Below are 11,682 nucleotides of genomic sequence, written 5' to 3' on the forward strand. Positions count from 1 at the left end.
TGAATCTATACATTCATTACTTGAGCACAGCTTTGTGTTATATGTACATTTAGCTTTATCAAATTACCAATATCCTGGTCTTAATGTTTATGGAAGTAATTATATGTTAGTACTAACTTGGTTCTAAATATGTCGAAATTGCAGTATAATCCGCCAACGCCATCGCTAAACACACGTTTGTTTAATTAGGTTATTTCCCGTTCCCAAGGCTTCGTTAACCAACTCAAGCCCTATTTGAGAACATGTTCTTCCTCTTCTCACCGACTGGCTCCGCCCAATTGTTGTTACCGCCTATAATTCCGTTTTCTCGCGCTTGACCAGTGAAGATATTGACGTTTGATCGGGAGGCAGCTGGATGCGATTCACTTGGAAGGTCGAAGGTGGATAGGGAATTGGAAGCTGCCTGAGGCTGAGAAATGCCGTGGTTGTAGACGTTGTTATCTGTTTCTATGGATGCGAAAGTAGGTGGACAGGAGATGTAATTGTCCGAGACTGAATGCATAAAGTCTTGAGTCATGCCTATTGACTGCAAGTAGGCGGGGTTTTGTGTTTGCTGTGGCAGGGAAGCCGGAAGGCTTTGAGATTCCGGTCGTGGTGTATCGACGCTTCCCAAAACAGGCGGTGCCTGATATGATAGCGGTAGAGCCGAAGGCAGAGCTTGCCACATCTGACTTGTCCACTGCTGGTGTGCAGGCTGCTGTGTCGGCAATGGATCCCAAATATGTGGATTGTTATATCTGTGGTTGGCAAACCTCGGTTGAGCAAAAAACAGCTGAGACTGAGGATAAACTGTACGGGTAGATGTAGATATCGCGTGGATCTGGGTCTGGGTTGTCGTGCTTGTTTGACTTTGATATAGATTTGTTTCGATGTCCGTGCTGTGATGCAAATGGTTCTTCTGTGGAGCTGTCATCGAAACATTGGGCTGCGGTAGCGGGACAGAGGCTTCAATTGCATGTGCTGTCACAATCTCTTCATCGATATCGGAATCGTCAGTGCGTGTTGAGGGAGTCTCTTCTACAAAGTCAGATTCGAACGAATATTGAAGACCACTCGTATCAATGTCGTCGTCCGAAGAGTAATCTTCAGGCAGCATCGGTTGTCCAGTCGTCCCTACCGAGTCCATAGGTAAAGATTCATGTACAGCTGGTATTGAGGACTCTACCAATACAAACTCGAGCTCTTTGCCATCCGGTGGTTTCTCCTCGAATATGCCTTTCGCACTCAGCTCCATTTTCCTTCTAAGCTCATCGTGACTTGCGGCGATCAATCGGTCCTGGTCGTCGACACCGCGATGTAACCTCTGCTGCGTCGACATTCGTTCTCGAAATAGCTTGGAGTCATTTTCCCGCCTCTTCTGAGCAATCAAGGCTGCTATTCTATCTGCGTGCTTGTCCAGGGAAAGGGCTTCACCTTTCTCGGGAGCTTTGCTTTGTGGTAGTGGAAACAGAGTGGTGTCGTCAGGGCTGTTCATGACACCTCTTCGTTGTCTGGGCCTGGGTTTGAGCCATGTCTGCTTTTCTGGGAATTCGAAAGACTCTTGAATAAAGGTACTGCCCTGAGTGACAGGCTCGGTCTCTTTCCTTCTTGTTGGTTTGTTGCGTGGTGGAACGGATGCTGAGCGCGGTTCTAGCTCTTGCCTTAGCCCTCTGTTTTCCACGGATTGAACTGGAAAGGCACCATTCAGAGAGGCTGCAGACCTCACGCTATCACATTGTAGCTGTGAAGCTCGTCCTGTGTCGACATGTAGGCCAGTCGTAGCAAGTCGTACACGTTTATTTGGGTGTGAGGAAGGATCGTAGGCATACGGTATCGCATCAGCGTTTATCAAAGGGTAGTGGAAGTCATCAAATGTTGTTTGTCCTACTTCATGTGTGAATCTGGGCTGAGTGCTCATGTTGTGAGGCAGTTGCTAAAGACATAGGGCAAGAACGAACGGCAAGTTGGACTTGTGCAAAAAAAGAGGTCGCGTGAGAAAACCACATCAGCCGAGTCAACGAGCGCCGCTGAGGTAGATAGACAATTGGGATATAGGCTACGTAGTCTTTTCAGCTATGATGGGCGGACTTGCACCGGACTAGAATCTGTTCCTGCATGAGTTCATGAGTAGAGGGCGAAAATTATCCAACAGCATCTTGACGTATCTCCGCCGCCTAGCTCATCTTACCAGGTTGAGCTTGTGGCGTCCGATGAAGAAGCTCCTTTGGAATTTTCGCCAAGAGCTCGAATCACATGCCGTATATCCAGGAATGACTTCCACCGGCTGACGCCCAGTACGAATTTAGAGTTGCCGAGTGAGATAGTTATTCGTGTACAAAACCAGCAAGTAATTGTAGACTGTTGCGTACACTAGAATGGCAACATTTTGTCCACGATTCGTGAGCAAGATGTAGCACCGTTGATTGTACTCCGCGCTGAGTCAGTGCTAGCTACGTCAAGTTTCATTGCATGTTCACCTCGCGGTAGTTGTGTAACAAGCATGAGTCAAGCCAAGTGGTGGAAATTTGATGCTCGGAAAGAAAGAGTACAAAGACAGTGGGGAGGGAAGAGGAGCTGGGATCGTTCTGGCTTCGGTTAGCTTGTGATATGCTCATTAGCTGCCGCTAAGGATTATCAGTTTGAGCCAGTGAAATGCTCTGTCGTGGTTTCTTTCCTGCCAAATGCCAATCATGTCTATTCCGTAAGTTTGGTCCGTCAACCCTGCTTCTGAAAATGAGCGTCGACTGGCTGCAAGTTGTGCGATGTGCAATGCAGACAGCACGCCTAGTCCACCGCCGCATGGGAGGCCTCCTCGTGCCTGTGATGGACGTCTGTCAGGTCCAAATTAGCCGCCCAGACTACCTTCCACCTCGCTGACATGTTTGCAAGCGTTTCTGCCCGTGGTAACATTTCATTGTGTCGCCGGACTATCTATCAGCGCTTGAGAGATCAAGATATCTAGAAATGAAGGCACAGCGTTTCTGTCGCTCCTGATTTCGTGCAGTTGTGTTTCATATCTCGCACCGCATGCGCAGTCATGCCGTTCCCTCGACCTTGCGCCGACCGGGATGGCCTATCCTCCACCTTTCTAAGTCTATCCGCCGCCACCATCCTAACGGTGCTGTTGTCGCTATCCTTGTCTACTCCAGCTTCAGCCCTACAGACCGTACCAGATTCACCGTGCGCAGAGATATGTACTCGGGATGATGTCAACCTCGCGAATGGCACCGTGTGCTTGGACGATGCATTTAAGACAGGAGCAGGACATCAGTTCCGGGAATGTACAACCTGTCTCTTAAATAGCACTGCCGTTGATACACTGTCAAACATATCCGACGTATACTGGGGACTATGTAAGAGTTGAGACAAATGGGATGGAATACGTCACTGACCATCGACTAGTCAACCTTCGATATACACTTTCAGAATGCATGTTTGCATATCCGGCAGAGATTGTCTCGATATCGAGCCCGTGCCAGGTAACATGTGCACCATTGATGAATGCGACAACGTTTGGGATTGGACCTGATGTGCGAACGGCGACGGACGAGACGGTGCCCAACCTTGACTTCTGCAAGCAGGGCTTTGGTGGAGACCACAGGATCAACAACTGCTCCTTCTGCTACTCATATATACCGCAGCAGCTTTTTATCGGCAATTTCATGCAGGCGCTGCACATTGCCTGTAGACAACCTCCAGCTATAGGCCAGACGTTTTTCCCAGATGGAAGGGCGATATTCAACGAGTCAGCAATACCAGGGCCAGCCCCAGCAAGCAGCCACACAGCACATAGATCGGGTATCACAGGGTGGAAGCTGGGGTTGGTGGTTGCATTTCCAATTGTCGGAGGAGTTATACTGTTCGGATTAACGTGCTTCTGCTGCTTCAAATTCACCAAGAAGCGACGACAGAAGATGGCAGCTAATGGACGAATGTCGACATACCACGATCGGCATCCGGGAGGTGAACCAGGAAGCTCATACATCAGCCCCATCAACACACGGACGCCACCTTCACAGTACCATTGGCAGATGCCGGACGAAGCTGGACAGGAGATGGAGAGAATCAGCTACTTGCATACGCCGAAAAGCGGTAACAAGTCGAGTCCAGGGATTTCCCAAGGACGTTGGAGTCATGCGACAAGGGATGACGAGGAAGAGGACGTGCCACTTAGTGCTGTGCCTCGAGACGATGTCGGGCCTGGAGCAGGCCAAGCGAAGGATCCATATCTGCATGACCAGTATTTTGGTGTGGCTAGTAGTGGTGTGCCAGGCGAGGTCATTCCAGGGTCGAGTCACTTCATCCATCCCGATCAGCGAGGGTCATGGGTGAGATAGAGCAAGTAACATTGTAAATCGTACCTCAAGTCGCTTTTTTCGCAGCTTCCAGCTCTTTTACTCTTTTCTCAAAAGCTGAAATCATGACATTGACCACTTTCCCCTCGACTTGTGCAAACATCTGGTCATAGACAGGATTTCTGAACTTTACATTCAGGTCCAGCTTGACGGATGTCTGGTTCGCTCCTTGGGCAGGCTTGATATGCCATTTCGTCTGCAGCACCTCGAACAAGCCCTGGCTGTTTGCCTCGCTGCTCTGTGCTTCTACTGTTCCACTCTCGGGATCACATTTGACCTTACTGTCCCAGATTTCCTCCAACCCAAACTTTTCGTACCCAATCTTCAGACTAGCTCGTGTAGGGTATCCTCTTTCATCACGATTCGCGACGTTTGAAGAGACTGTGAATGGTAGGAATGCTGGATAGCCTGACACATCTGACACTGCTTTGAATATAGAAGATGCTGAGTACGGTAGTGTTTTGGTATGCGTGAGGTTTCTTAATGGGCAAGCACCCAGAGCCGAGCTCAGAATTGAGTCTAGGAAGGTACGAGTCTGATGCTCTGGGCGTAGCAATAGTGAGGATCGTGATAGTAATGCAGGGAAGGCGCGACCCCAATGCTTCATCGTTGCTACTTTCACTTCGTAGTTGCCTAACGTTTCATACACACCAAAATTCTAGCAATCCTGCTACGAAGTTGAAGGTGACAAGGATGTAATGGAAGTATTGATTGTTCTTCCTATTTCGTCACCAACATTTTCTTACTCACCTCGCCGCGAAATCAGCCGAGCGCGTGCCTGACGATCCTCCACGGTATTGTGTAGGCCTCACGAAAGAGAACGTACCTTTGGTCAACACATATGAGTCTTGCTATGGGGACACCAGTTGAGACACAAAGAGAGGTGTCTCTGAGATCTCGCGTCGTCTGGTCTTTCTGGGTGATCATCCTCTTACTCGGCCTTCCGACATGGTGGGCAACCACATCCATCGAACGTGCCTCCCTGCCCTCTGACTTGATGTTGGCGAGCCACGATGATCTGTGGTACTCAATACCTGTGTGTCTCAGTTCTGCCTCTATCGCAAAAAACGAGCTCGCCAAGTTGGCCTGGGAGACGCAGAAGCTAGCCAAAGGCCAACAATTTCTATTCAAATTCCATGTCCAGGCGCAGAATCAATGCCAGCAAGACGCTGTGACAACTCTTATTACCATTGCGGAAGGGGAAGATTATGATATCCAGTACTCGTCTCGGTCCGCATCCTTCGAAGCTCGCTACCCAGAAGGTGGCATGCCGAGCCTCCCTTTCCACCTAGCCACCTTCCTGCAGTCGGCCTTCCTCGAAGAACATGCTTCAGTAGCATATCAGCTGTTTACGAGTGGCAAGAGCAATGAAGACATACAGAGCTTTATACAAACTCTGCCACAGGACATGACGAACAATATACAAAAAGCTGCCAATAGGGCTTTCAAGCCGGGCTCTAACTACCATCTGTCCATCTCCCTGTTCACCGCTGGCTCAGCTCCCTCGAGTTGGGACATCCGACAAGCTCTTGACACTTATATCGAGCCGATCGTGTATGCCTTGTCCTCGACCAGCAACATTTCTGTCGCTTCCCAAGTCCAGCTTTACTCTTCATTTTCACCTTCGGTACAGCCACAGCAGAGAGATTCTACGTGGAGATTGAAGAAGGAGGACCTGACCTCATTCGTCAATACTGCTGAGTGGCCGCTATCTCCCTCGATCGGACAAGGCCCGACTATCAATTTTATTACTTATGTGCCAGCCAAGCAGTTCATTCCTTTGCTGCTAGATGACAATTCGACAAATTCCTGGCTTGTGCCACAATGGGGCGGCATTACCATACTGAATCCTCCTCTGAGAAGCAACGAAGAGTCGGAGCTCGAGTCAGAAGTTCTTCCTGATCATCTTGATCATGCCTCGCTTGTGCCGGCTTTTGAGAGCTTTCAGACCCAACTCTTACAGCTACTTGGTGTACCTCAATCCACTAAGCTGCCTCTCCAAGAACGACTCAAATCCTTCCAAAGACTCTCTGCTCTATCGCTGTACCTTCGTACCTCTTCCAACCTAGGTTCACTTGCCAGACTGGCTCAACGTCTGAGCAATATTCCAATACCGAGACATGTATTGCGTTCTGTCGACAGCGCCCTTGCCCGCCTCAGCGTCTTTCAGCAATGCCTCACAACAAGTACTACCGGTGAATCGTGGTCAACTTGTTTTACTTCGGCCAGAGCAGCTTTCGTTGAATCTGAAAAGGCCTTCTTTGACAAATCAATGGTTGGCCAGGTCTACTTTCCAGATGAACATAAGGTCGCTGTCTACCTACCTTTGCTTGGTCCAGTGGGTGTTCCTCTAGTAGTCGGCTTACTAGGAGAAATGAAATCTATCATTGGAAGGAGGAAACGTTGAAGACATTGCACAAGCAGAAGCTGCCCAAGTCGACCTTACTTCTACATTTAGTCGGAAGAACAATTTCTAAACGAGACAGCAGACAGAGTCTTAAACGACTCTGAGTATCGTCTACGCGCCACAAGACTTCTAAAAGGTGGTCGAACCATCTCGACGTTGCCCAGAAGCTCGTACACTCCCATATATGATATCGTTTAACAAGTCGGTGGCTTGCTAAAGAGACTCCTGTCAATCATACGAACAAGACATCGGTCATGATCAGTGTGCACTGGCTGAATGAGATATCTACTGTTCGACAGATAAAGGTTGATTGTCACATATCTACCATACTTTTCGGTGGAGCACACGGATCAACGAGCTTCCTCTTTGAGCGCTAGCGCAATATCTACCTGCCTCTTTCTCACTTCGCGCTGGCTCGCTTATTGTCCACAGCTAACATCATTGGGCACTGAATCCGTTGATTGTGCTGCAATACAGACCCATGTTCATCAAATCAGATACCCTTGCTACAATTGCGATGGCTTCAGGTCCGCGACAGTCAAAGATATTAGTATGTCTCTTCGTCACTACTATTGTGCTCAGTTGGTATACACCCGCTATTCTAAACTTTTACGAAGCCATGAAGCTCTCGTTACTTAGCTCCGTGTCTACCGTGGCGTTTGCCTTGCTGGTCTCAGCCCAGTCATCGTGTAACTCGAGCATCAATGGCACACCTTTTCCATCATTGCTCGATGTCACTCTCGAAGAACTGGCCACTGGCCTGGAATCTGGCCTTTTCACCAGCGTTGACTTAGTAAATGCATACATTGCTCGCATTCATGAGGTCAACAATACTCTACATGCAGTCACACAGCTGAATCCTGATGCTATTACCATTGCACATCAGCTTGACGCTGAGCGCGCTAACGGGATCGTTCGAGGAGCACTCCATGGCGTCCCAGTTCTCGTAAAGGACAACATAGCCACAGCAGATGCCATGAACAACACAGCTGGTTCGTATGCTCTGGCGGGTGCTCGAGTGTCACGAGACAGTACAATCGCAGCCAAGCTTCGCAAAGCTGGTGCGGTAATACTCGGCAAAACAAATTTGTCTCAGTGGGCCAATTTTCGTTCAGATAATAGCTCTAATGGTTGGTCAGCAATTGCAGGGCAAGTCTACGCTGCATACTTCCCAGATCAAGATCCGTCTGGCAGCAGTTCAGGCTCCGGTGTGGCCAGCTCTGTCGGGCTTGCCTGGGCGGCTCTTGGGACAGAGACCGATGGCAGTATCATCAGTCCTTGTGATGCCAACAATCTGGTCGGGATAAAACCAACTGTGGGCCTCACATCCCGAGATCTTGTGATTCCAATCTCGGAGCACCAAGACACGATCGGACCTATGACTCACACGGTTAAGGACGCTGCGTATCTGTTGAATGCGATCGCTGGATACTCACAGTATGACAATTACACTTCTGCTATTCCATTTCCTAATTACACAATTCCCGATTATGTAGCGGCCTGCGACTTTTCTGCTCTTCGTGGCAAGCGCATCGGAATCCCACGAAACGTCTTTGACTCGAGTGCAATTCGAGAGAGCCCGTATGCTCCTATTATTGAAGCATTCGACAATGTACTTCCAATTCTGCGAGCCGCAGGAGCAATCATTGTTGATAACACAAGCTGGCCAGGTTACGATCTTGAAGGCGGAAATCGCACATCAGTCGTTCTAGAGGGAGATTTTGTGACAAACTTGGCATCATATCTTGCACAACTGTCATACAATCCCGAGAACATCACTAATTTAGCCGAAGTCAGGGCTTTCACGCAATCATTCCCACTTGAAGATTACCCCGATCGAGATACTGCTGTATGGGATCAGGCGCTGGATTATTTTGGTGGCCAAGGCAATACGTCTCCCAATTTTTGGTCAAATTACACTCTTGGTCTAGAGCTCGCTGGCCCTCTTGGTCTTACTGGCTCAATGACAAATTATTCACTTGACGCTCTTATCGCGCCCACAATATTCGCTTCTCACTTTCCTGCTGTTCTAGGGACACCTGTTGTGACAGTCCCTATGGGCGCATATCCTACCGACGCAAACGTGACGCAAAACAGACGGGGAGACCTCAATGCTACTGGACCTGGCATCCCATTTTCGATCAGCTTCATGGCGGAAAAGTGGAGTGAAGAGAAGCTGATTGGCATGGCTTACGCGTTTGAGCAAAGAACGAAGGTCAGGCAAAAGGTGCTACCGCTACAGATCAATACTCCAACCACAGAAATTGCAAACATTGTCGCGAAAAGGAGGGCCAAGCTATAGACGAGGTTTTGAGGAGCGCGAGATGGAGGCAAAACTAGGGATAAGCAGGCTTGTCCTAGGTTGCGTACTAACCGTTGTTTGCCGTGCACGTCCGGTCAAAAAAGGGTGCTCGAGTCTACTGGTTAAGGTCGTCCACCAGAGTGCTGGCCTTTTCTGATGGAGATGTGCCAAGACTGCTAGATATTGCCGTCCCTGCTCGAACATCGCCAGTTGTGATTGCTCTTGTCGTCGCATAAGACAGTGTCTTCTCATCTCCTCATCTCCGTCATCCTTCTGTCTCTTTAAATTCTGCGAAGGTTGACCGGACGTATCAGCTCTTACTCCATATCTACCTCTCCTCAAGTGTGAATGAGCGAGCCTGTATACAGACATCAACGATACCTACGCTTCGCTGTGCTCAACTTGATCGCCATAAAAATCACGCTCTTATGGAAAAAGCGTCTGCTCGGGGACGCTGAGGGCAAGAGGGGTGGCAGGAAAGACGTGAATATCGTCTCACTTGCCCGTTTAGACGATAGGTACTCTGCCCCTCTGAGTGCTCGGGGTTTAGCACCTATTGCTGAATGCAGAGGCTGCTACCATGCCTATGGTCAGATCGGGCAAGTGAGACGATGTTCACGTCTTTTCTGCCACCGCTTTGAGGGGTATTAGAAGCTTAGTAGACGCCTGAACATGACGTTTTTAGGCTTCACATCACCCCATTTAGCTTCTATCCACCACCCCCCGTTCAGGTCGGATCGTCGTAGCGTCCCAGTAGTGATTTCATAGCTTTCCACTGAACTAAAGCATGATTAGTATATGGTGGTTTGCTGTATAAAGTATAGATACGGTCTAAAGTCGGTGTTCATGCCTGCTATGACAAGAGAATTCGTCTGTTGGTGGGCAGTTGAATATCGAGTTCCGACATAAAACCGACCCAGGCCGCCAAGGCTGTGATTAAATCTCGCCTGAAGCGGACAAGGCCTATTCTTTCTGCCACGTTAAACAATGTGGATGAATAACTTACATAGTTGGCCATGAATCACGCTCGTAATGTCTGTCATAGGCATGACTGAACATGACAGGAAATTCTCGACAGACCAACAAGCTTCGAGGGAAATCTAACACAACTCTTTTCAAGCGCGAGCCTTTGTCTCCACGAAATGTACAACATATCAATTTGGAAGACAGGAGCCTCACGCAATACTGGTCTCCGAGGAGTATCCTACCACGACAGTGTCAAGGGCAGAATCCAGCTGCAACTCAGCGAGATGCACATATTACACAATTCGATGAGGATGGCCAAGGCTCTACCTCGGAGCAGCAGGCTTTTGAAGTGGCTCGATGCAGTCTCGAGCAATTCTCAGACAGATTAGACCCATTTGCACAGCTGCCGGTCATGCTTAATCGATTTCAGGAGCATCTGTTGAGCTTCTACCTACAAGCCTACCCATTACTCATATACGGCATGAGTCCACGTCTTAAACCACATCCTGTAGCAACAAACTTCAGCATTGCGATCAACAATCCCCCTAACTTCCAGGCGGCTCTAGCACGCTCAGCTCTGTACCGCATCTCGCTGAAGAAGTACTCAAATGATACGGAGAAACAGGAGCTCGAGATTGCCGTCATGAGACACAAAGGTGAGGCGATTCGATTGGTCAAGCACATGTCGATAGCCATCGAAAGAAAGACTCAGGGCATAGATATGTTGATAGCTGCCATAGTGAGCCTCGGTACGCTGGACACCAGGACAGGCGCAAAGGACACAGCATGTAAGTGAACGCATGATGCACCCATCTCCGAAAGAGCCGACAGTGGTGTGAACCAGGACGTTTTCCACAACTAACGTAAATAGCGGTACATTTTATGGCGGTACGACAGCTATTGCGATCCATAGGCGGTCCACTATCAATCAAATCCGTCCTCCTATCTAGAGTGATGCTGCACTTCGAGACGCTCTACTCCTCTACCACGACCAGCTATGTTTGGGACAAGACCGATACGAAGTCTCTACTCAAGAAGACCAACGTCTTTCTTGACGATATATGGAAGTTTTGGCTACAACTGGCAGGAAGCACCAACGTTCGAAATTCAAACAGACCTTCATCTAGTCAATATTCCGGTGCCACTACTACCCAGAGAATGTCCTCGCCACTAGCCAAAGCATTCATCCTACATTCATACCCCGGCCTACACGAAGCTTTGTCGCGGCCGCTCAAAAGTGAAGAGGAAGATCTGACGCCACAAGACAGGATGAAACTAACGTTCCAGCTGACATGTTTACTCACTCTCTGCCATGTGGTTCTAGATCATCAGAATCGTCCTGAGAGCCTGAAGTCATGGATGTCGAATATCTCCCACATGGTCGACGATGCTCAACTGACTAGACAACCATGCAATAATCATCTATGGCTGATACAGATTCATGACCAGTCCTCACAACATAACACTCGTGTATGGCAATGTGCAAGCTTTGTCTGGTTGCTCAGGCACTTCCCTTATTCTGTGCAGAAGGGTTTGCGCAATTGGCTCCTAGCTTTCATGGAAGGCCGTTTGGTGAAGTCGAGTAAGAACGTCGATTCCTTCTACTTCAGCTATGCTATGCCACATTGATAGCATGCGTGTGAAACAACAAATTGAGGATTGGCGTGGGCGGA

The 11,682-nt window shown here is 48.9% G+C and overlaps 6 protein-coding genes across 6 annotated transcripts; 4 read left to right on the plus strand and 2 right to left on the minus strand.

The window, feature by feature from the left end:
- Nucleotides 1-223: 223 nt before the first annotated feature.
- LTR64_006700 (uncharacterized protein) lies at nt 224-1,746 on the minus strand (the record flags this gene model as incomplete). The annotated part of the gene is made up of 2 exons (XM_064901029.1): nt 224-1,649; nt 1,706-1,746. The coding sequence occupies 2 exons, from the start codon at nt 1,744-1,746 to the stop codon at nt 224-226; spliced, it is 1,467 nt and encodes a 488-aa protein (XP_064752105.1).
- Nucleotides 1,747-3,016: 1,270 nt separating this feature from the next.
- Nucleotides 3,017-4,316, plus strand: LTR64_006701 (uncharacterized protein; the record flags this gene model as incomplete). The annotated part of the gene is made up of 2 exons (XM_064901030.1): nt 3,017-3,332; nt 3,382-4,316. 2 exons carry the CDS (start codon nt 3,017-3,019, stop codon nt 4,314-4,316), a joined length of 1,251 nt encoding a protein of 416 aa, XP_064752106.1.
- Nucleotides 4,317-4,341: 25 nt separating this feature from the next.
- On the minus strand, nt 4,342-4,941 carry COQ10 (Coenzyme Q-binding protein coq10, mitochondrial; the record flags this gene model as incomplete). Its single annotated transcript, XM_064901031.1, has 1 exon — nt 4,342-4,941. One exon carries the CDS (start codon nt 4,939-4,941, stop codon nt 4,342-4,344), a length of 600 nt encoding a protein of 199 aa, XP_064752107.1.
- Nucleotides 4,942-5,175: 234 nt separating this feature from the next.
- Nucleotides 5,176-6,741, plus strand: GPI17 (GPI transamidase component; the record flags this gene model as incomplete). Its single annotated transcript, XM_064901032.1, has 1 exon — nt 5,176-6,741. The coding sequence occupies one exon, from the start codon at nt 5,176-5,178 to the stop codon at nt 6,739-6,741; it is 1,566 nt and encodes a 521-aa protein (XP_064752108.1).
- Nucleotides 6,742-7,258: 517 nt separating this feature from the next.
- LTR64_006704 (uncharacterized protein) lies at nt 7,259-9,043 on the plus strand (the record flags this gene model as incomplete). The annotated part of the gene is made up of 1 exon (XM_064901033.1): nt 7,259-9,043. The coding sequence occupies one exon, from the start codon at nt 7,259-7,261 to the stop codon at nt 9,041-9,043; it is 1,785 nt and encodes a 594-aa protein (XP_064752109.1).
- A 1,057-nt stretch (nt 9,044-10,100) lies between these two features.
- On the plus strand, nt 10,101-11,638 carry LTR64_006705 (uncharacterized protein; the record flags this gene model as incomplete). The annotated part of the gene is made up of 2 exons (XM_064901034.1): nt 10,101-10,797; nt 10,881-11,638. 2 exons carry the CDS (start codon nt 10,101-10,103, stop codon nt 11,636-11,638), a joined length of 1,455 nt encoding a protein of 484 aa, XP_064752110.1.
- Between the last annotated feature and the right edge of the window lie 44 nt (nt 11,639-11,682).

Source organism: Lithohypha guttulata (genome assembly GCF_036872675.1).
Source record: "Lithohypha guttulata strain CCFEE 5908 chromosome Unknown scaffold_5, whole genome shotgun sequence".
Lineage (NCBI taxonomy): Eukaryota > Fungi > Ascomycota > Eurotiomycetes > Chaetothyriales > Trichomeriaceae > Lithohypha > Lithohypha guttulata.